Source organism: Setaria viridis, chromosome 2, assembly GCF_005286985.2.
Source record: "Setaria viridis chromosome 2, Setaria_viridis_v4.0, whole genome shotgun sequence".
NCBI classification, from domain to species: domain Eukaryota; kingdom Viridiplantae; phylum Streptophyta; class Magnoliopsida; order Poales; family Poaceae; genus Setaria; species Setaria viridis.
Genome location: NC_048264.2, coordinates 45,803,424 through 45,825,677, shown reverse-complemented (window position 1 = coordinate 45,825,677; position 22,254 = coordinate 45,803,424). Strand labels below are relative to the sequence as shown.

At 48.3% G+C, this 22,254-nt stretch overlaps 4 protein-coding genes and 1 pseudogene across 4 annotated transcripts; 1 reads left to right on the top strand and 4 right to left on the bottom strand.

Moving 5' to 3' along the window:
• Positions 1-42: 42 nt before the first annotated feature.
• Positions 43-2,611, bottom strand: LOC117844972 (uncharacterized). The gene is made up of 5 exons (XM_034725839.2): positions 2,219-2,611; positions 1,438-1,515; positions 1,116-1,215; positions 874-1,013; positions 43-435 (listed from the first exon to the last, which is right to left on the bottom strand). The coding sequence occupies exons 1-5, from the start codon at positions 2,495-2,497 to the stop codon at positions 199-201; spliced, it is 834 nt and encodes a 277-aa protein (XP_034581730.1). The 5' UTR covers positions 2,498-2,611; the 3' UTR covers positions 43-198.
• Positions 2,612-3,697: 1,086 nt separating this feature from the next.
• Positions 3,698-6,559, bottom strand: LOC117844971 (probable glycosyltransferase STELLO1). Its single transcript, XM_034725838.2, has 3 exons — positions 4,742-6,559; positions 4,481-4,607; positions 3,698-4,388 (listed from the first exon to the last, which is right to left on the bottom strand). Exons 1-3 carry the CDS (start codon positions 6,337-6,339, stop codon positions 3,912-3,914), a joined length of 2,202 nt encoding a protein of 733 aa, XP_034581729.1. The 5' UTR covers positions 6,340-6,559; the 3' UTR covers positions 3,698-3,911.
• A 4,647-nt stretch (positions 6,560-11,206) lies between these two features.
• Positions 11,207-13,928, top strand: LOC117846308 (uncharacterized). The gene is made up of 5 exons (XM_034727451.2): positions 11,207-11,454; positions 11,564-11,720; positions 11,815-12,164; positions 12,273-12,342; positions 13,555-13,928. The coding sequence occupies exons 1-5, from the start codon at positions 11,345-11,347 to the stop codon at positions 13,564-13,566; spliced, it is 699 nt and encodes a 232-aa protein (XP_034583342.2). The 5' UTR covers positions 11,207-11,344; the 3' UTR covers positions 13,567-13,928.
• Positions 13,929-14,079: 151 nt separating this feature from the next.
• LOC117846307 (beta-glucosidase 26) lies at positions 14,080-17,157 on the bottom strand. Its single transcript, XM_034727450.2, has 11 exons — positions 16,621-17,157; positions 16,460-16,518; positions 16,278-16,353; positions 16,133-16,204; positions 15,909-15,996; positions 15,576-15,819; positions 15,371-15,486; positions 14,970-15,187; positions 14,813-14,844; positions 14,611-14,713; positions 14,080-14,535 (listed from the first exon to the last, which is right to left on the bottom strand). The coding sequence occupies exons 1-11, from the start codon at positions 16,952-16,954 to the stop codon at positions 14,258-14,260; spliced, it is 1,620 nt and encodes a 539-aa protein (XP_034583341.1). The 5' UTR covers positions 16,955-17,157; the 3' UTR covers positions 14,080-14,257.
• Positions 17,158-19,782: 2,625 nt separating this feature from the next.
• On the bottom strand, positions 19,783-22,031 carry LOC117846554 (uncharacterized; annotated as a pseudogene).
• Positions 22,032-22,254: the final 223 nt, after the last annotated feature.

Here is a 22,254-nt window from a genome sequence, read left to right as displayed (position 1 = left end):
CCCCATTGCTAAATGACATGTGGGCCCGGGGGCACAAAGCAGTAGAACAAGTGGCTAATTTTTCTCTTTTTTTTTTAGTTTTTAACTGAAGCGAGTGGCTATGCGGCAATAAGAAGCGACCAACAACTCTACACCAAAAATTTCTAGGTACTTCAGTAGCTACAATAAATCTGATTCGATCATTTTACAATTTTACAGTCACAAATTCGGCATTGCACCCTCCTCATGGTCGCCCCTGTGGAGATTGTGCAGGATGTAGAGAGAAGCCGACGACAGGAAGATGCAGACCGAGTAGCTGAGGAGGTCCAGCCCTGTGGTTATCTTTACCATCTTGCTCCTCTCGAACATCTTAACCAGCAGAATCATCACAATGACATGCCCAACTTTTGTCTTGAGCTCGTCGAGGGACGTGATCTTCATCCACTTTGGTCGTTCCTGTATGAACAAGAACATAGCAATGAAGGGTTCCATGTAATTTCGTTGGCACACACACAAAACCATATTCTTTGAGAGTTTGCATGGTCCTTCTTTTGTTTCTCAAGTTTTATGAAAATTGTTCAAATGGCTAGTACAGTTTTCAACCCCAGGAGTAGGAAATGCTTATGTGCTAATATACAGTCTATTTAGTTTCAGTAATTGTTTCTTCGCAAAAAAAATCCAGTAATTGTTAGCCTGATTCTTTTTCTTTCAGTAGTGTAGTAGTTAGTCTGAAACTCTGAATTGAGCAGTTGACTGAATAGCAAGCAGAACAAGCAATGCGACCCCATTGGAGACACGAGCGTATTAGTCCAACTGAAGAACGCTGATCGCTGAATGATTAAATGCTTTCAGCTGAAACTGAAACTTGTAAAAATGTTTGAACACTGACGTTACCTTCATAGCGAACATCCCGAACAACGATGATCCCCTGAGGGGGTCCGATTCTGAAGGCACATCGGTGGAGGCATTGCTGATGAACAGCCCGTAAAGACCCATGCCAAATATCAGCATGACTGTTCCAGCAAGATACACATCTGCAAAACACCGATGCCGCAAAAGCAGCATTCTAGCGAGGCGTCACAGACACGCTGCTCATGCTGATTGACTAAACAAGTTAGGCTGGAAGAACATCTCACCGATGGCCTCGACGACTTTGAGGACCATCTGCCCCGTATGAACTCCCTTGACACAGCTCGACCAATAAACTTGGTATGCCTCTTTGATGAAGACACAGCCCTGATCACGAGCAGACGTCAGATAAGCAGATCCATGAAATCCCGCTGCTCATCAACAGTAGCAGTAAAGCAATGACGCTTAAGAATTGTAATAACGCAGTCTGACAGCTTTCTGGTTCTCCCATTGAAAATTTGGGATTACACTAGCTAATCATCCCAAATTCAGCTTAGAATCAGTAGGCAGTAGCAGCCATGGAACAGGCAGGAATCCAAGATGACTTACGTTGAGGAAGCACAGCACAGAGCCAGCCAGCGACCCGGCGATCGCGAGGAGGGCCATGAACCGGAAATCGAAGATCACCTGCAGCACCACGAATAACATCAGCAGCAATTGAGCATGCGCCTGGATAGAGTCGCGAAGCTAGGGCTTCAGGATGGGGAGGGAATGGATCGGAAGTGCGCTTGCAGGGAGAGAGGGCGGCGCCCCCCCGGCGGCGGCGGCGGATCGCCGAGGAGAGGGGAGAGCTGCTGGCCAGCTGCCCATCTGGAGCCCGGAGGGTAGGGCTTATTTGTTAATAGCCAGGAGTCTTTATGCAAAAAATCGGATCGAGATTAATAATCATGATCCAAATTAGGGGTGTTTGTGTAAAACATGTATCTGGTAATTTCACAAAACCCCCTAATTTGGATCGCGATCGATCCAAATTAGGGGTCTTAGTGCAAGTGATCCGGTAATTTTCGTAAAACCCCCTGGCCGGCGAGACGGTGGCCGGCGAGGCGGCGCTCGTCGCGAACTCGCGATGCATCAGGGGAATCCGCCCGTCGACGGGGCACGCTCAACTGCGGCTCCGGCGCCGGCGCCGTCGGCCACACGCGCGCCCCGCCGGCCGGTGCGCTGGGGCCGCGAGGGCGGCGACCGCCGGCGCGTCGCGATGCATCAGGCGCCTCCGCCCGTCGACAGGTCACGCTCAGTTCCGGCTCCGGCGCCGGCGCCACTGCCTCGACACCATGATTTAGCTATCGAAGCGAACCTTGGAACTAACAGACAATTGTGAATACCATACCCTCTCGACGGTGGTCTCGATGGCGGTGGCCTTGGCGGTGGTCGGGACGGGGCCGTTGCTTCCGCTCCCGCCCACGACCCCGTTGTCGTGGGATTGCGACGCCGCCGCCGCCGCCGCCGCCGCCACCTCCCCGGACGGCGCGGAGGAAGCCGCCGCCGAGGCGACCGCCACGAGCCGGGGCCGGCGCGGCGGGAGCAGCCACACCGCCGGCCGGTGCGCCGGGCACGCGCGCGCGACGACGACCGCCGGCGCGACGCAGCTGCTCAGCTGGAGAGCCATATATCTCCCGGCGGAGGACGGAAGACGACGACGCGAGCGGCCACAGGTGGCCGGCCTCTAGCTGCTGCTCCTTCCTGCCTCCTGGGTCCCCACGGGAGCGAGGCGAGTGATCCGAAGGGAGAGGTGGGCAGCGCGGGAGCGAGAGATATATACCCTGGCGTCGCGCGTCGTCGCTGTCGGAGCGCGTCCCCACGGGCTCAGTCCCGCGGACACAGATGACAGATAGCTCGTGGTCTGTTTGCGGCGCGTGGAACACACCACACGATCGGCAGCGGAACACGACACGCGTTCGTGATGTGATGTGGACGGGGAGGGGCGAAAATCCTCCAGCACAAATTCATTGGTTCCGGGTCGGACAGACAGGACACGACGATGCGATGCCGGCCCATTCCGCACGGAAGAGACGCGAGATCCATGTGATGTGAGAGACACTGGACTGGAGCTTTTTTTGGCGCCATCGATCCCGCGAGGCTGTACGAGAGGGGCGGAGAGCGCTTGCCTTCGGAGAGAGGATGTGTTAGAGCGCCGGTGGACACCGCGGTCATGAGCCGCAGCAGCCTACCGCGGCGGCAGCTAGCTTTGGCAGGACCACGGCTCGCCCGTGTGTCCGCGCGGCGTGTGACTCCGTGAGGCAAGCAAGATGTTCATCATGCGGGGCAGTTGATTGGAGCAGCCACGGCGTGCCGCCGCCGCCGCCGTCTCTGGCAATTTCGATTATCTCTCAACACAGATATTTTTCGCCTGCCGGTGGTTTCCTGCGCAACGAACGAGACGAGCAGCACGCTGAACGGGTTCGAGCAGAACAATTTCTGCGCTCCCCTGCCTCCAACTGAAATTCGGATACAGAAATGTTTGTTCTTGTGCTTGAAGCAGGGAAATCACATGCGTTGCACAAGAGAGTAGAGCAGCTCTTCACTCGAGCGATCAGATGGACAGAACTGAAGTGGAAAACTCAGGTATGGCCTGGTCGAGCAGAGGATCCACATTGTGAGTTCGTGACAGGCCATGACAGCCACTATGCCGTGATCATGGAGCAGGAGGCAGGGCGCCCCTTCGTTTCTCCCGAACCACGGCATGGCGCCTTTGGCTGTCGAGACTACTTGCAGCTGGAATGGAAAACAAACGGGGAACACAACAGTATCTTGAACATTTTTCTGTTTCCCCTTCCGGACCCCAAGTGTAAATACGAGAACGCCTCAGTACTTGAATTGTGAACATTCCATTCCAACACAAGAAAGAAAGTTTCTATTCTCTGATTGTACATGTAAAGTGAGATCAAGTCACACTATATTATCCTTACTAGTAAGATAGATGTTAAATTGAACTTACAGCTGAAAGGGAGGACAACAGGGAACAAACCGTATCTTGAATTGTTTTGCTCTCCTTTTCCAAAAAAAAAAAGTGGAACCCTTAATCAGACTAACTCCATAAGGAATGGATCTCCTGAAGCCATTACTCTGATTAGCATTACAAATTCCATCTCATTCCGAACCTTCAATGGGTACACTGCATGAGCTTCAGCAGAATAAATTGATGCGAAAGTGGTATTCGATGGCAGATCTGCCCTATAGACAAATTTCGTCAGAGCTTTGGATTCAAAGTTGCTTGGTGAATCCATTGCAAGGAATATCATGGGGACTGCAAAACTGTGATGAATATCTAAGGTTCCTATAGCTTTAACAAGATACGAGAAGTCACCGATATGTCGTTGAGGTATGTAAAATATCTCACTGCTGCAATGAATTATCTTATGTTCACCTACACTTCTTCTGTAATTGGTTTGATAATGAGGTGGGAAATTGCTGACTGCCTTTTTAACCATATCTCCTTGGTTCACAAACCACTCAATTTTGTTACCTTGTAGAGGCACATCTGACCATGATTCCTTCACCTGGGGAGAGACAAATTTGATCAGATCATAAACTTCAGAAGTTCTTTATTTCATATTTATATGGTTCTACAAATCATGACATGGATATGCACCTGGTTGGTTATCCAGAGCTTTGCCTTATCAGCATTCAAGAGGTTCCAGTAATTGAGGACCACATGATCCTGAAGGAACAGAAAACCTTGAGCACCTGCAAACCGATCAAACACCTTCGGCAGGTACCTGCAACGCAAAATTATCGCTTATAAAATATAAATACCAAAGGAATGAAGCCTCACTGGATGCAGCGATCAGTAAGATTTATTTAGTGTTGTTAGATTTTTATCAGGATAAGAAATGAAGCTATTTTCACTCACTTGTAGGCTTGTGCCAAGTTGCTGAATTCTACAGCAAGATCAGAATTGCTTTGCTCTGAAAGAATAACAACTGCCCGAAATATCCGACCATAAAGCAGCCTCCACTCTAGTGCAGTTCGGTCCACCAGTTCAGTGCAATGCACTATGAGCACAATGTCACCAAAATGCTTCCTCCATTTTATAAGATTGCCAATCTCAGTGCTTACTTCTCCAATCTCCTCCACCCCAAGATGCACTGAAGGCAGCTTCTTGGGGATGAACTCCTTCTTGTCCCCATGTCCAATGGTTGCCCTCGGTCGGTCAATATCCAGTGACAGCAACCGTGGTTGCCGGTAGCCAATAGCAACCAGATCTTGCAGCCACCCAGCCATGAAATGCAAATCCTTTTCACCCCAGAACCCTTCCTCTGTCATTGCATAGCTCAAATCAAGAATACGCTCGAACAGTGTCCGCTTACTGGATCGCCACTCCATTAGGAATTTTATCAACCTCCCTATGTTGACATGGATATCCTTCTCATCATCAAATGGGTGAGCATGCACATTATCGACTCGGTGTACAGTTGGTGGATAGATCACTAGGTACCCTCCAATCTCCCATAGTATCCTCTGCGCCCAGTATCCACGTATGACATCCGATGCCATTGGACTCACCGAGACCGGCAATGCAAGCCCCCAGAACGCCGGTGAGTGGAACAATGTGTTGATAGAGTTGACTGGCATCATCATGCCCTGCGGCAGTGCGACCTTGGGTGCATCCAAATCAAACTGGAAATCGAATGCCTCCATCTCCAGTGACTTCCTAGTGAAGTAGAACAGTGCGTCAACATCTGGAAGGCCATTGCACATCCCCTGCTGTATGAATTGCCCACCGCTGAATACCTCAGTGTAGAACTCCTCAGCATCCACCTCCCCGGCCTTCTCCAGCGGCAGCCCCCGCGGCCAGACCGACGGCTGCCCAAAGTGCACGAACGGGTTCACGACCGTCCGGTTAGGATCGGCGTGGCTGTACTGCAGCAGCACGGCGCCTCCCTGCCGCTGGTCCAGATCGACATCGAAGTGCCTGGTGAGGTTCCCGCCCAGGACGGCGTTGCGCGCGTCCGCGTCGTAGATGACCCGCGCCCCGCGCTGCACGGCGAAGAGGTACGCCGCGGCCTTCCGCGCCGGGCCCCGCGCGGGAAGGAAGGCGACGGAGCGGAAGCCGAGGCGGGCCTGGTCGGCGAGCGTGAGCAGCGCAGCGCCCGGGTGGGACCAGTCCTCGGGGGTCGCCTCGTCGGCGACGGCGAGGAGCTGCCACCCGGGGACGGCGCGCAGCGGGCGGTGCCTCGGGGCGTGCGGCGACGCGGAGAAGACGATCCAGCGGGTGGCGCGGAGGGCCGGGTGCGGCGAGGTGGGGAGCGCCGGGAGTGGGGGCACGCGGGACCAGAGCACGGACGGGTAGGGGAGGCGGCGCGGGGCGAGGAAGGAGTCCGGGCAGAACGAGGAGGGGGAGGCGCCGCCGTAGAGGAGGAGGAGAAGGAAGGGCGCCGAGGCGAGCGCGGCGAGGAGGACGTAGACGACGCGCTTGGAGGCGGAGGTGGGGGAGACGCGCGGTGGCATTTGGGCGTGGTCGCCGGTCGGCGTTGTTGCGGAGTGGGGGAGGGAAAGGGTGAGGTGACCTGATGGTGTGCAAGGGCGATGGTGGCCGGGGGAGTCAACGCCGCCGGCTCAAGCCGGACGGCCGCGGCGCATCGGTGGTGGCGGAGCCGGTGAGGTCGGCACTTCGGCCGGCGAGGAGAGCGGAACGCGGAAGGCGTGGACTACTTTTTTTTCTTTGAGCTCTCCAGCTTTTATTTATTCAAATTTGACTCCGGTCATGTTAGAGCATGTCTGCCTACCTCACTGTAAATCGAGCTCATCGTCAACAAATATGCATCGATGTTGGATCTTCTATTTTCGTGCACAACCTCAACAGCTTTGAATCTTCCTTTCCCTGCGTTGATCTCCGGATGACTTGTTCATAGCTGCCCATGTCAGCTCTTTTGGAGATTCTTAACGACACTAGCACAATCACTCACCAGCCTGAGTAGGTCGCTTACTAGTGCTAGACTTTCTCTGCATACCAGCACTTCTGTGTTCTCGGCATCTGTGACCCCCTTCAGTACCACAGCTGACGCTCTAATAAAAATGCCAACAGCACTTCGCGCCGTTGCCGCCACAGTTGCCGTGTTCAAGTTTTTAACATTGTCACATCAATATTGATTTTAGCAAAACCATGCGAAGGGGGTATCGACTTCGAAATTTGAATCTGTCCTAGTTGTTGTGACTTTAGGCTTGATTTCAACATCTCAAATTCTGTTATAAACCATTCCACAAAATAACGTGTCGACAGCGGACTTTGGAATATATTCTCATGACTTGTCTTGCACCGTGCATGCCATGTTGCTCACAATCTCACGATCACTTGTATAAGTTTATCACGTGGCAGTACCTCCATCACCTCCTTTAGCCAACCTTGGGCGTCTTGATTCTAAGCCTGACCTAAAACTAATGTCATCGTGTTCCAATGCCCGTACACACCAAGACATGTTGCATTCTAGCGATGAATGACTCCATGAGTCCTAGGCTCCACAAAAACCACAGCAGCTGTTTGGAGCCACATTCCTATGATGGTGCACATCACCTATTGGGATAGAATGGCGAGCAAGCCTCCACAAGAACATGCGAATCTTTAATGGCACCTTGACCTTCCATAGGCTAGTATATTCCTTCTCCATTGGGTGTGTATCCAACCACCCAGGTATACTATCCAACCAAGCTGTTGTAGCTCCTTTGTTGCGTACCAACATTTTATATAGGCAGATTTGACAAAGAAAACATCAGTCCGCTCGTAATGCCATACCCAGAAATCATCCCTTCCATCTGAGCTAAGAGGGATATTTATGATAACTTCTATGTCCATCGGAGTGAAGAAAATATTTAGCTTGTGGCAGTTCCAAGTCCCCGATGTATGATCAATGAGATCACTGACTAGCTCCGGAGGATTGTTTCCGATGCAACACACATGGTGTAACATGCGGTCCCTTGGCAGCCAATTCATGCTCCAAATAAGTGTTTCCTCGCCATTGACAATCCTGCGAATGATCCCTTGCTTGAGTACCTCTTTGCCATCAACAATTGCTCGCCACACCCTTGATGGTCACTCACGTACTTCAGCATCCAAGAAATCTCCATCAGGAAAGTAGACTGCTTTTAGGATTTGTGCACTAAGTAAACCTGGCTCTTGCATAATTCTCCAAGCTTACCTCGTTAGCAACGCTAGATTAAACATTTCAATACCCCTAAACTCCAGGTCACCTGTGCATTTAGGTTTAGTTATGTCATCCCATGTTACCCAGCATGTCCTACGTTTCCCTTCCTTACTCCCCTACCAAAAGCAGCAGCCCATCAATATATTTGCACAGTCCTCTCGAGAGCTTGAAGTAAGACATGGAGTAGGTCGGTATAGCTTGAACTACTGCTTTGATCAACACTTCTTTCCCTCCTGATGATAACGTCTGCTCTATCTAGCCTTGCACTCACTTCCACACTCGATCCTTCATGTACTTAAATACACCATTTGTTGAACTGCCTATATCAGTAGGCATTTCTAGATATTTTTCACTTAGAGCTTCATTATTAACCTCCAGAATATTCTTTATTTCTGCTCTTAAGCTTCCTGAGAACCCCTTAGCAAAGTGTATAGACAACTTGTTCATATTCACTTGCTGCCCTGATACCTTGCAGTGCACATGTAACACGTTCTTAACTTCCTCCGCACTCTCCCTATTCGCTTTGAAGAACAGCAGGCTGTCATACGCAAAGAGTATGTGACTCACCACCAAAGCTGATGGAGCCACCTTGATGCCATTAAGTTGCGTTGACTGAACTCGTGATTTTAACAAGCACAAAAGGCCCTCTGCTACCAACAAAAAGAGGTAGGGCGAGATTGGATCCCCTCGATGAATACCCCTTGAGGATTTAAAACCTTCCATCCGTTTACCGTTGAAAAGCACCGAGAATGAAACCGTGGTCACCATTCTCATAATCGACTCCACCCAGATTCGGTGAAAACCAAGCCGTATCATGACTGACCGCAGATAATCCCAGTCTACTCGATCATAAGCTTTCCTCATGTCCAGCTTTAGGGCACAATACCTACTATCTCGAGCTCACTTCTTCTTCATAAAATGCATGCACTCATAAGCTGTGATGATGTTATATGTGATTAGTCGCCTAGAGACAAAAGCAGATTGCTCTTTAGCTATAATTTCCGACAATATTCTCCTCAATCTGTCTGCCAACATCTTAGAATCGATCTTGTATATCACATTGCAGAGGCTGATCGGTCGAAACTAACCAAGCTCTTTTGGCTGATCCACCTTGAGAATTAATACAATGTAAGTATTATTTATGCTTGATGGATCATCTTCTCCCTGCAACACCCTTAAAATAACTTATGCTACTTCCTCGCCACATAGATCCCAATGACGCTGGAAAAACTGTGCTAGAAAATCGTCCGGCCCTAGTGCTTTGGTTGGAAACATTTGGAACAGAGCAACTTTAACCTCTTCCTCGCTGAAAGGCAAGAGTAACTGATTGTTCATCTATGTTGTGACCTTAACCGAGACCGTGTCTAAAACACGTTCCATATCCTCCATCCCTTCCGACGTATACAGATCCTTATAAAAGGTTGACACCATAATTCCCATCTCCTTCTTATTTTCTTAAATTGACCATCTAGCTTCCGCAGCTTCACTATCTTATTCTTCTTTTTTCGTTGACTTATTCGCAAGTGAAAAAACTTTGTATTCTTGTTAGCAGCGTAAGCCACAATATTCTCGAATGGTTGATCTTTTAATATATTCATAGTTAGTTTACTGCATATTTGGTATTTCCGATCTACATTAGATAGGGAGGCTGCAACTATCATCTACATTAGACAGCTTATAATCTTTTAAACGAGGATGAAGCGTAATTAACAAAACAATATAATCATTATCGAAATTAGACAGCTTATAGGCTTTTAAACAAGGATGAAGCATATAAGTAAGAAAACAACACAAACCTCTTCTGTGAGGGTTAGACAGTCGTCCCTCGGTTGAAGATAATGTTGCGCATTGAGTCAATAGAATCGCGTACAGCAATCACACCAAACACTTGCAGCGGCCACTGTAAGTCTGCCGGACTGTTTCCAACTTTAACCCTGATATTATAAATCTGTAGACTATTGGAGTGGCCATCATACACATATCGGGGCACAGATGAATTTGAGTAGTCCATGGCCAGGACCATTGCTGCAGGTATTTGTCAGAGATTTAGATTCAGACCAATTAGCATCAGCAATGGTATTCCTATACTAAGATGCATGCATTTTATTTTCACAAACATATACATCAGCCCGCGCTAGATATACATGCTAGTAGAAGTCGCTAGATAGGACTAAGAACACTTAGAACTGAATTGGCAACTGACAAGGGGCGAAAAATATTGATGTATAATGGAGAACTCACTGATGTCCTCGAATTCCAGGCCGGGATTCCTTGCAATCCAGTCGTCGCGGAACTTGAGATGATCCGGGGCGTATTTGCGGTAGTACGCCAATAACTTGTTGTGCGCCTTCACTCCCTTTTCTCCAGCTTCCTTTGCTTGTCATATTTTTCCTCGAGTTCCACCATTTTCTTGCGCTTTATCAGTAGCATGATCTCCATAAAAATTTTCATCTCGGAGCGCTTCCATCATCGCGCTCTAATTTTCTTCTGCTCTTCTTCCTGCTTGCGATTATCCTCCTCAACTTTCTTGTGCTCTTCTTCCTGCTCGCGATTATCATCCTCCTCCCGGTAAAAGGGAGGGAGCAACCCGCGATTATCCTCCTCCTCCTCCGGAGTCTCCTTCCAAAAGAGAAGGAACTCCTCCGAAAGATTTTCCATCTCGCACGGCGCGGACACAGCTGAGTTGGAGGAAACCCTAGATAATGCCAGCACGGCAGCACCGCTTTTTATGAGGGGCTGAGTGGTAGGTCGCGTAAGTAAGGGTTCGTTTGGTATGGTTTACGGTAGCTTCAGCTTCGCAATTGTAGTAGTATTGTAGCAGGTAGAGTTGAAGTCGGGGGAGCTAATTTTTTTTGGCTTCACCGGCTTCACCTTCTTCATATTTCATATTATCCGTTCCACAGTAACACACGCTGCTAAATAGTGCGGGTTACTAGCGCGAAGCCGAAACCCGCCTATGCGGTGCCAAAAGGGCCTAAATAGGCCGGACTCTGAACTGTGTGGAGTAAGATGTGGACCGAACTGCGGACCTCTTTCGTGTGCAGTAGGCCTTTATCCGCTCTTGATGGCATGGGCCGGATTAGGATCTCGACTGAGCCCATTAAGGCACCCACCAATCCCAAATCCGCACGCCTCTCCAAGACGCCGAAAAATTCAAAATGGCGCTGCTCTCCTGTGAAACGCTCCCTGTCAACCTCACGCCCACACCACCGAAACTTTTCGAAATTCCCCAACAAAATCCCAGCCCCGGCAACCGCTGCCTCCACCCTCCAGTCCGGCGACCTCTCCTCCTCCTTTGCCAGCGCGGCGGCGGCATGGGAGCGGAGTACCCCACCTTCGCCGACGTCTCCGGGGCCCGCGCCCTCCTCTTCCTCGCCGACTCCTCGCCCGCGCCGCCCCCTCCTCCGCCTCCTCCCGCTCTCAGGTACGTTCCTCGCCTGCCTCAAGTCGCACCCCTGAATTGCGTGCCCCCGCGCACCTCGTCGTTCGCAATATAATCGATCCTCCATTGCGGCGCGCTTCTCCCATTGCAGCGACGAGTTCTCCTGTTACTCGGGCTCCTCCTCCTCCTCTTCCTACTCCGGCGCGTCGGCGAGGTCGTGCGTCTCCGACTCGGCGCGGCGCGGCCGCCCCGTCGACCCCCTCCGCGTGCTCTCCGTCGTCGCCTCCCTCCGCCGCATCAACCCTAAGGTGAGGAATCCGGTTCCTCGATTACTTACCAGCGCGCGATTGCAGGCCGTTTCTTCTGAAGTTTTGCACTGATGGCTCTGCTCGTTGCTTCCAGATGCTCGCCGAGGCCACAGGCGCGCTGTTCCATAGCGGGGCAGAGAAGAAGCGGAAGGGAGTGTGGATCGAGGTCGACAGCTACGAGGACCAGAGCGAGAGGAGCAGCACGGTGGCCAGCGAGGGGAGCACCGTCACGGCCGCCGCGTCCGCGGGCTCCACGGCCACGTCGGGGAGATGCCGCCGGCCTCCACGGGCGAGCGGCGGCGGAGATGGTGGTGGTGAGAAGGCGCCGAGGAGGGCGGAAGTGATCATGCAGTGGTTTTCGCGGTCGCAAGCTGGGCCGGCCACGGAGAACGACATCCGCGCCGCCGTCGGCGACAACTCCGGGACGAGCAAGGCGATACGCTGGTGAGCAGGACTCTGCCTCCAACTCACATTTGAAGCGGTTTTGAAATCGTTACCTGATTGCTTCCTAAATCTTCGTATCTGCTTGTTTCTGCGCGTGCAAATTTGCAGGCTGCTGAAGCAGGAGGGTGGCTTGCGGCGTGCAGGCACTGGCGGCCTCTTGGATCCGTATGTGTATATGGTATGTGAAATTCGTGCAGAATACTTGAATTAGGATGGTAGTTGGAATTGAATTTTTAAATTCGTAATATGTTTTGGGTGTTGACTGAAGATTGCTAGTTGCCTTTAGAAATTTGGGATTGGATCTGTATGACCCTGTGTTATTGTGCAAATTTTGGGTGGAGACAGTGATCAATTAGCTATTCACTTATTGGGATACTATACTTCACTAGTATGAAGTGGCCCAGCATAGGATGAACATTTGTAAGTTGGAATGAATTGCTATACCTGATTTAAGTGTACACTGATCATTCTTGCCTTTAATATTTCTGGAAACTGTGGTTCAGTAGAAAAGTTGAATCCCTGAGGACTACTGCCCACTGCAAAGCCAGGGACTGAAGTTTTTGACATTTTGGTGAACTGTGGAGTTTGTAAAAATGCTTGTAGGTGACTAGTTGTGAGATGAGAGCTTTAGAGTTGAGATTCAGATATTGGATCTATATGGTCATGTGTCAATGTGCAAAGTTTGCATTCAGACAGTTAGCAATTAGCATTCTGTGGTGACCCAATATAGAATAAACATTTGAAAAGTTGGGACAAATTGCTAAACTCGATTTGTGCTTACCCTAGTTTAGAAAGATCTTACTTGACTTTTACAGTTCTGAAAGTTCTATAGATTGAATTATCAGCTCTTTTTTCTTGAATATTTGAATTATCAGCTCTGTACTACATACCAGAAAGTTGGAACACCTGAAAGCCAGTGCACAGCCAGGACCATCAAATCAGAGAAATGTAAAATTCGTAAAAGTGCTGTTGTTGTCGGAGCATAGTGTGTAGTAATGAAATTAAGATTTACGAACCTTGTCGCAAGCACGAGTATCAGTTTCAACCATATCCTGAGGTTTTTTCTAATTTTGCAGAATAGATTGAATTATCCGCTCTTTTTTTCTTGAATACTTGAGTTATCAGCTCTGTACTACATATCAGAAAGTTGAGCATCTGAAAGCCAGTGCGCAACCAGGAATGTCAAATCAGAGAACTGTGGAATTTGCAAAAGTGCTGTGGTTGTCGGAGCATAGTGTGTAGTAATCAAATTAAGATTTAGGAACTTGTGAGCACGAGTAGCAGTTTCAACCATATCCTGATTTTTTTTTCTAATTTTGCAGAAATATGTATTATAGTTATTGACTCACATGATTTGTCGTGTATACTAACTTTCTGAATGAAATTTCAGGTCGCAGGCTGACCCGGTGAAGTTAATTAAGCTGTGTTTATAGCAATGGAGATGTTTACTGTAAGGCTATTGGAGAGGCCAAGTTATCTTCTGAAGAGTATTTAGTAATTTCTGCAACCTGTTGTCTTAATATCTCAGTTTTGCCTTCCTGCAGAGAAGTATAGGATAGAAGTTAAGTTGTTATGTTAGCACGATGAAGATAAGCTCTTGGATTGAAGATTGGAGAGAGATATAGGATCTTAAGTATAAGTTTAGTATATAAAGTATAGTGATGCTGTTATTATCATGCTTCTTTGTTCATTTATGCTGAGATAATATATCATATAATCGAATACAACTTTTTGGATAATTGAATATAATGACTTCATGTTTCAGCCTCTTGGATGCAATGGAATTTTATTTTGGTCCTATCTGTTGTTATGGAGTTGATGTTATTGAATTTTTTAGCGGAGATGTTGAATTTTGTGCCATCTGCCTGTCATCCAGTCATTGTGCTTCTACTAGTTCTGTCATTGAGGCTCAAGGTGTTTGAAGGCACCACTTTATTATTTTAGTATTGCAACAATTGACAAATCTAGAGATGTCGAGATCGAAACACTATTATTTGCACGGTTTCTTAAAGCTAATCTGACATCTAGGAGTTAGATGTACAGAGTGAACTTTTGTGTGACACCTGAAACCATTGGCCCTCTTGTCCGCAATTCTAGCTCCTCTTCTTGGAGAGCATGTGCTTGAACCAGAAAGCTGAATCCTTGGGGTACCTTTTCAGTGTCTTGTAGTCCACATAGACCAGGCCGAACCGGGAAGTGTACCCAAGCCTCCACTCGAAGTTGTCAAGCAATGACCACGCAAAGTACCCAATGACTCTGGCACCATCATCTATCGCCTTCTTGAGCTCTGTTATGTAGTCTCTGTAATAGCGAATTCTTATCGTGTCGTGCACACCCTGAGAAATACTGATGTTACCTGGTTGGTCCATTCCTGCAAGAGCATATACTGATTAAAACCAAGACAGACCATTCTTCCTTGGAGATTAAAATTTTGAATCATGAGTACCATTTTCAGCAAGGATCATTATAGGATTTTCATAGGTTTCCTTGACATAGTTGACAGCCTTGTTGATTCCCCATGGTACAATGTACAGCCAGTAGGAGTTTGCCTGGACAACTCAAAGAAGTTACAGTTACATAATCACAGACAAACCAACTTTCATTTCTCCCTGCCTTTGATATTTGTAGACATCTAGCAGTAAACTTACATGAGCGCCGATAGGGACACCGTTTCTTTCATCTGCAGATATATGTGAAAAGTGTATGACTGAATGAGCATCTAATCACAGTCGACAGCAGCACAAGACTGTAAAGTGATATACGATGCACAATCCAAGAATTTGGTGTTATGGAGTCAGAACTTACAGACAAAACTAGCATGCCAATCATATTGGTAGCTGATCGGCATCAGGTTCCATGTACCAGGGTCCTTCATGTAGAAAGAAGTGTAGTGGTTGATGCCAACATAGTCTATGGAGCCTTTCACCATCCTGGACTCTTCATCACTGAACAATGGCAGTCTATCCTCTACAATCTCTTGCATTGAGTATGGGTACCGTCCGTTTACAATGGGGTCGAGGAACCTGTAAGAATATTTAAATATCAGTTTGCTCTTTGAAACGAGCTGTGTTAGTTTGTTTCTCTCCAAGAGAATGTAGCATCAGGTTGTGGCTAGCTGCCAACACTGAAACAATGTCACTGATACACTGAACTTCTAAGGTGAGCAATGATGTTGGATCCAAAATAAAGTATTTTCAGGTTTTTACCAGCCGAGGTGGAAGTCCCTGGCTCGCTGCGCTGCAGCTCGATCCGCGTTGCTGTCACTGAAAGGTTCGTACCACACAAAATCCAAGAGAATTCCAATCCTCCCCTTTTGGTAGAGCTGTTCAGTTGAAAGGACTGAATTTTTAACCGAACCAAAATTGCAATGTGCAGTGCACACTTCTACATTGAACTGATTTACCATTCCACCTGATATTTATCACGGTATCGCTTAACCGCAGCTGCATGAGAAAGTATGAGATGATGCGCGACAAGGTACGGCTCTGTAGTGGAGTTCCCTCCAGCAGCACATCCAGAACACCTTCCTGGTGCGTGTAAGCCATTATCGTAGCCCAGGGCCGCGACGCACCTCGGCTCGTTGAAGGTAAACCAGTTCTTCACCCTGTCTCCAAACATCTGGAAGCAGAATTCTGCATAGTCTGCAAACGCCTCCCTTCATGGGTGCAATACACAGTTGTATCAGGCATATGATGGCATCAATTTGAAATTTTGATATCTCGATTCCTAGTTTGAAAATCTTACACGATCTTTGGGCTAAGCCAGCCAAGGTACTGCTCATGGAGTGCCAACGGGAGGTCATAGTGGTAGAGGTTTGCATATGGGGTGATTCCTGAATTAGCACCAGAGCCATAAGCCCATAAGTCAGTTTTCTTTTTTAAAAAAACAAAAGTTGGTCAGGAATCTGGTTTGAGGCTGACACGTATAGTTTTCTTTATAAGGTATGTTTGGCTGGTTGAGAAATTTACCTTGCTGAATCATGTAATCTATTAGCCTGTTGTAGTAATCCACTCCTTCCTGGTTCACCTCACCAGTTCCATCTAAAATTTATACAAAATTCTACATCACAAATTCCCTTGACCCAAGAAAATTCTAAACATGGAGCACACTTACTCGGGAAGATCCTAGACCAAGAGATCGAAAACCGGTATGCATCAAAGCCCATGTTCTTCATTATGTTCACATCTTCCTACACCTCAAAGAACATCCATCAGGCATCAAACAAGGACACCACAAAAGAACCACAGTAATCAGAAATTGAGAATACCCATACTGCATATCTGCATATGACGCACCTTGTATCGATGATACTCGTCGACCGCCACATCAGCCGTGGCATTGTCAGGGATCGTCCCTTTTTGCCAACAAGAACGCGGCAATTTTACCACCATTTCTCTCTATTAAAAGAAACAAGATTTTTTTCTCTTGATACGTGGTAAGCTACTCTGCTACTTACCTGGTACCTTGATGAAGGCGTCCCAGATGCTAGGCCCCCGGCCTCCCTGCTTGGCCATCCCCTCGACCTGGTACGCCGACGCGGCCGTCCCGAAGACGAACCCCGCCGGGAACGCGCGGCGGCTGAGCCCGCCTGTGTTGTAGATCTCTGGGTTGAAGCATTGCGCCGTCCTCAGCGTCAGCAGCAGGACATGAGCTGCCGCCGCTAGCAGTACCGCCGGTGCCGTGAGCTTCTTCATGGTTCTCTGCATGGACCCAGAGGAGAGGGAGCAGGAAGGCCGGAGACACAATCCGTGCCCTCCGAAGATACTTATAAAAGGATAGTCCCAACACATTATACCATAATCATCAATAAGGTGCCATATCAGATTTTCTGATGATATGAGTTATGACATAATAGCATTTAATACAAGAGGGAAATCTGGGACAGTATATCTTTATATTCTAACGCAAAATCTAGTAACCGTAACATATCATATTCTCATAGCATGGACACAACCTCACAACAATTAATTATATATCTTGGATATTGGAGTAGGATGTATACTACGCACTATTCAGGGTGTATCTACGTTCAGAACGGGGCTATATCGTGCCATGAACAAACGTATCCGTGCACGCGCCACACAGCAATAATTCTGGAGATAAGAAGATGAATCCTGCCAAGATAGATAGCGGCCGGCGTATGGGCGCCCGCAGCAAGAAACAGGTCTCGTGCACATCAACGAGCTAGCCTTTGTCCCCTTCGCCGAACTCACGTACGCGTGCAGGCTTGAGGCTATCCCCTCCTCTATCTCTCTCGCTTGCCGGCGATGTCTGTCGTGGCGTGCAACCGCACGACGGGGTAACTGGTGCCCAGAGGATGATGTGCGGGGTACCAGCTGCCGTGCCACTGCCGGCCACCGACACCCGCGGAGCGAGTCGCTCTGGTTGAACTGGTGCCCAGAGGATGATGGATTGGCGAGCCGGTCATGGGACAGGGGACCCGGATGCGACGACAAGCGATGGGACAGGTCCACGTGCCCGCAGTAGCGGTATACTATAGAGTTACGGATCAAAAGTGTTTCTTTACCTTCGGTAACGCATTATAAGGGCCCGTTCGGAACGCAGCCCAATCCGAATGGATTGGAACGGCCCGGAACAGAGGTCTGGCTTCGATTCGCTGTTTTCACCCCTCTGCTAACGGTCCGAAATCATTCCCCACCTCCTCCTCTCCGAAACGGAATCAGGCCATTCGCTCGACTCGACGCTCGCCGCTCCCTCGCGCCTCCACCCTCCATGACCACGACCCCGCCGCCCCGCTTCCACCCGCGGCCCTACTGCGCCGCCACCTGCGCTTCCCGACGCCTCCACCCGCGGCACGACTGCGCTGCTGCTCGTGACTCCCGACGTGCTCCAATCGCGCACGGGCCAAAGCACTGTTCCCCTCGGAGGCTTCGCAGCTCGCACGGTGCCTCTCTTTTTTTTGTGTGGCTGAACGAGCACGGTCGAGAATGGCTGCAGCTTCCTGTTCATTTTGAGCGGATTGGTAGGATTAAATCCTGGATTAAATTCTGACCGGATTAAGTAATACAGACATTTAAATCGGATCTAGATGAAATCCTGATCGGAATCCAATCCGACCAAACCGAACGAGACCTAAAAGTGGATCGATGCCAATCTCGTGCCGCATATTTTTTTGAGATCTCGGTCTCGGAATGTCGGGGTTACTGCGATTTGCGAAGCAATCAGATGGTCATCTCTCGGCAAATAAAAGTCAAGGGACATCGTGGACGGCGTGCGGCAAATAAATGAAATCGGAGTAATGGGCCGTGCTCGGTTTTCTCCCAGCCCATGTTTGCCGTTTCGAGAAGGCCTGAGCCCAGTTAAAATCCAGACCCAGTCAGTCCGGCCGGGAAATGGCACAATCAGCTCCAGTAATCAGCGTGACTCCGGACCTTTACCTGGCCGTGACGCCCTTGCCCAATCTCACGAGTCACGTCTCGACCGGACTTGACCATCCACAGTTTGTTCAGACGGCATACGACCTGAACCACTCCTAAATTCGCCCATCAAATGCAAAGAGAGGGGAACGGATTAGCATTTTCTCAGGGCTTAAAGCTGACACTTCATTAAGAAATCCATCAGGGATTCAGTGGATCATCCAAAGTCTTCTTTTTATCTCCGTCGCCTCGCATCAGGCTCCTGAACAAAAGAAAACAGCTATCCCCTGTCGCTGTCAGAGGCTTGGTCCGCCGATTCGATGTGCCCACCGCCGGCCGATACAGCGCATCGGACGGTCGAACGGCGGCGCGTTCGTGCGCGCCACATGCCCTGCGACATCTAGATGCTGGGCATCGCGTCCACAGGGAATTCAGGATGATGGCGATGACGCCAATCAGCTAGGTTCCCTCTGCATTTCTGCAAGGCTGCGACTGCGATGGCTCACTTTCTTCTTGTCTCCAAAACTGCCCACCAGGGTGTGGCAGCTCCACAGGGACCCGAGGCTATGGTCCAGGAACACCAGGCCCTCATGGACTGGATTGATGAGCTTCTAGATGACATGACTGAGCCATTCGGTGTCGAGTTTGACGGCCAGCACCACACGGTGCACCGCACGGTCAAGGGAGGATTTTTCAAGGTCATCATGCGCAGGCCCGACCCTGGGGCAGGGCGAGCGGGGCGGCCGCCCAAGACCCCGCGGCTAGGAAGGGCCCCGCTGATTGGCTTACGAGTAAACAGTATACGTAGACTAGTAAATAAACGTAGCTAATAAAAAGTGCTCAGATCTTGTTGATATTCAGTACTCGTAACTGGTTATCTGCTCCGTTCTTCGTTGGCGACATGGGCTGTGAGCCCAGATTATTGATCGAGTATTCTAGTTCGTTGGCACTCATAGCCCGCATGGGACATTATGCTATGTGCAATACTAAGAATTAGTGCTTGTTTTAGATATGATTGAGGTGAAAGTAAATTTGATATCCGTAGGTATACATTAGCAGCTGATATATTAAATTTAATTAAGCATTTGGTTTGTATAACTACGTCGCAATGTTTTAAAATAGAAAATAATCAATATATAGTATATATATGTTTTAAAATAGAAAATAATCAATATATAGTATATAAACCGCTTGAATTTTTTTTCGCCATCCATAATTTTCTTTTGAACGAACAAGCAAGGGACAGTGCTTCAGTGCTTATTCCATTTATATAGAGATAAAACGGATTACATGTCCTCTGGATTGCGTGAAAGAAAAAAAGAGAGCCCAAAGGCAATAAAGGCGCTAAGTTTGCACCAGCAAATCGCCCAAGTGCGTGCCTCCTTATCTTGCTCAATAGTGATTGCACATTTTTCTTCATATCTAGGCTCATTTGGCTCAGCAGATTAAGGCAGTATATTTGAATCATCACATCAAATTGTTTACATATCGCCTTCAAATGCATACACTGCACAAAGTGAACATAAGAATATTATGCAACAGCAATCAAATGCACATATCGCACTGTGTGGGGAGACGAATAGACACCACAATTGTCCAGCGATGCATCACAAAATTACTAGAGTATGTATTTCGAAACAGACTTGTACTAAATTACTGAAAACGTTTTTAATCACAATGCATGCACTTCTCAGTTTGAAGTTGCTTATGACAATGCTGAGGAACATAACGATAAGCTGGACAGTTTCCTGCTGTCTGAGTACAAAATAAAGCACCAAATGAACATGACTCCAGAAGCTCATCAGTAGAAGAAAATATAAGCCATTATCCTGAATGGACCCCACAAAAGCCACCAGTCCTAAAACACATAAAAACAAAGGTGTCACTAATAATTGGAAAGGTAGCTAAACCTAAAATCAAAAATCAAGTGGTGAGCTAGTAACATGCACAGACAATCACAGCAAATACCATATCTTGCCAAAGCCTGAACACATTTTTGCATCACCATAGTCAGATCTTTCTCAAAGTTTAACTAAAAAATTGATCTCGCACTAATCTCTGAAGTACTTTCTAAATCATGTTTAGCAATCTCTTAAGTACTTTCAAAATAATGTTTAGCAATGGATCCGAGACATTTCAAGTACACAATGGAGCAGCATTTTCAGCTACAAAAGAATATTGGTTATGACATATACAGATTCATTTTCTCACTTGGTTGGAAGCGAACCAGCAATTCTGCAAAAGAACTGTTTTCCAGTTCAAATTGCAGTAACGAGTTTAGTAATTTCAATTTACCTATTTCAAGAGAATATCTTCCATCATTAACCCAGCACACCAATATACTCAGTAAGATGATTAGAGCTAGTTAACTTACATCCCCAATAGAGCACAATACATATGCAAATACAATCTACTGAATGGTAAATCTTGAAGTGAATAAAGGATTAAGCTTTGTAAATTAGGGCACATTAAGTAGGAGTTCATTGATGTGATGTGATGTGATGAGGCAATCAGATGGCTGAGTTTCCTGAACAATTACAGACAATATAAATGGCAAAAAAAAAAAGACAACACCACGATCAAGGAAAGATGTAATTGCAAGCGAATAGTTCCATGTAATCCAAAAGGATCCCAATTTAAACTTGTATCTGCATTCATCAACTAAATCTCAGTACCCCTATAGCAGGCAAAACAGTGGACACGTTAGGGTAGCTCAAAATTTCTAGATAAAAGGGGCATTGTCCCATTTCACATTTCAACCAGTCAGCACAAATACAGGCAAACAATCATCGCTACAACAAGACACCACAAGCAATACTAATCACCACAAAGACCCCGATCTACAGCCGACATTGCTCCGCATCTACCTAACGCGCCAAAATCTACAACGTTGAACTCGTCCACCAGCAAGCCGGTCGGAAACCCACGTTCGTCAGACAGGACTGGATCGGATCAGATCCGACAGGATGAGACGGGGAACCGCGGACTCACCTCGGCGTGGCCGGCGACGGACGGGGGCGGCGGATCTAGTGGTGCTTCCCGCCGGTCCTCTCCATCTCCTCGAGGTGGGCGAGGTGGGCCCGCTCCCAGGGCAGCGCGACGAGGTAGGAGAAGGCCATCCCGCCGAAGCAGACGTGGAAGAGCGGGTCCGGCTTGCTCGCCTCGATGTACTTCTCGATGTAGCGGTCGACGGCCTGGTCGGCGCTCTTCTTGACGTTCTCTCAGGTGAGCCGCGGCTTCAGGTACGCCGGCACCTCCCGGACCTTCATGCCCCGGATCTCGTTGTACAGGGCTCGCAGCGCCATGACCGATCTCTCCCTCTCGCCTCTCGCTAGGGTTTCCTCGTCGGCGTGTGGGTGGGTGGAGTGGGGAGAGGAAGAGGAAGGGGAAGGGGAATTTGTTCGGGAGCGGGGGTTGTTCGGACGAACTGGGCCGCTGTCGACTCTTGCCTACCGTGTGTGCATGGATTCGGTTCGGATTCGCGGGAATCGGATCACTTCTTACCACGTCTCAAGTCAAATACGAATTCGGATGTTCTCGAATACGAATGCAAAATGAAAATCTTGGATTCAGATATCCATCGGATATTTACTCGGTTTGAAGATAACATTTATCTATTTTATTTGTTGATGGTTTTTTAATAACAAAATCTTTATACAAGTAGAGACCAAAGTACGAGTACCTAGTTAAAAAATCGCTCATGAAAATATTAA

Bases quoted from the DNA above. Each gene is read 5' to 3' on its own strand.
- LOC117844972 (XM_034725839.2), bottom strand. From the start codon at position 2,497: ATGGCTCTCCAGCTGAGCAGCTGCGTCGCGCCGGCGGTCGTCGTCGCG. The intron at 1,516-2,218 runs GTATGGTATTCA...GTGGTGCTGCAG, and splicing joins TCGAGACCACCGTCGAGAGG to GTGATCTTCGATTTCCGGTT. The intron at 436-873 runs GTAACGTCAGTG...TTGTTCATACAG, and splicing joins TCGGGATGTTCGCTATGAAG to GAACGACCAAAGTGGATGAA.
- LOC117844971 (XM_034725838.2), bottom strand. From the start codon at position 6,339: ATGCCACCGCGCGTCTCCCCCACCTCCGCCTCCAAGCGCGTCGTCTAC. The intron at 4,608-4,741 runs GTGAGTGAAAAT...TTTGCGTTGCAG, and splicing joins AACTTGGCACAAGCCTACAA to GTACCTGCCGAAGGTGTTTG. The intron at 4,389-4,480 runs GTGCATATCCAT...GTCTCTCCCCAG, and splicing joins AGCTCTGGATAACCAACCAG to GTGAAGGAATCATGGTCAGA.
- LOC117846308 (XM_034727451.2), top strand. From the start codon at position 11,345: ATGGGAGCGGAGTACCCCACCTTCGCCGACGTCTCCGGGGCCCGCGCC. The intron at 11,455-11,563 runs GTACGTTCCTCG...CTCCCATTGCAG, and splicing joins CCGCCTCCTCCCGCTCTCAG to CGACGAGTTCTCCTGTTACT. The intron at 12,165-12,272 runs GTGAGCAGGACT...GCAAATTTGCAG, and splicing joins ACGAGCAAGGCGATACGCTG to GCTGCTGAAGCAGGAGGGTG.
- LOC117846307 (XM_034727450.2), bottom strand. From the start codon at position 16,954: ATGTGTTGGGACTATCCTTTTATAAGTATCTTCGGAGGGCACGGATTG. The intron at 15,997-16,132 runs GTAAATTTCTCA...GTGCTAATTCAG, and splicing joins AGATTACATGATTCAGCAAG to GAATCACCCCATATGCAAAC. The intron at 14,714-14,812 runs GTAAGTTTACTG...TGAGTTGTCCAG, and splicing joins GTGTCCCTATCGGCGCTCAT to GCAAACTCCTACTGGCTGTA.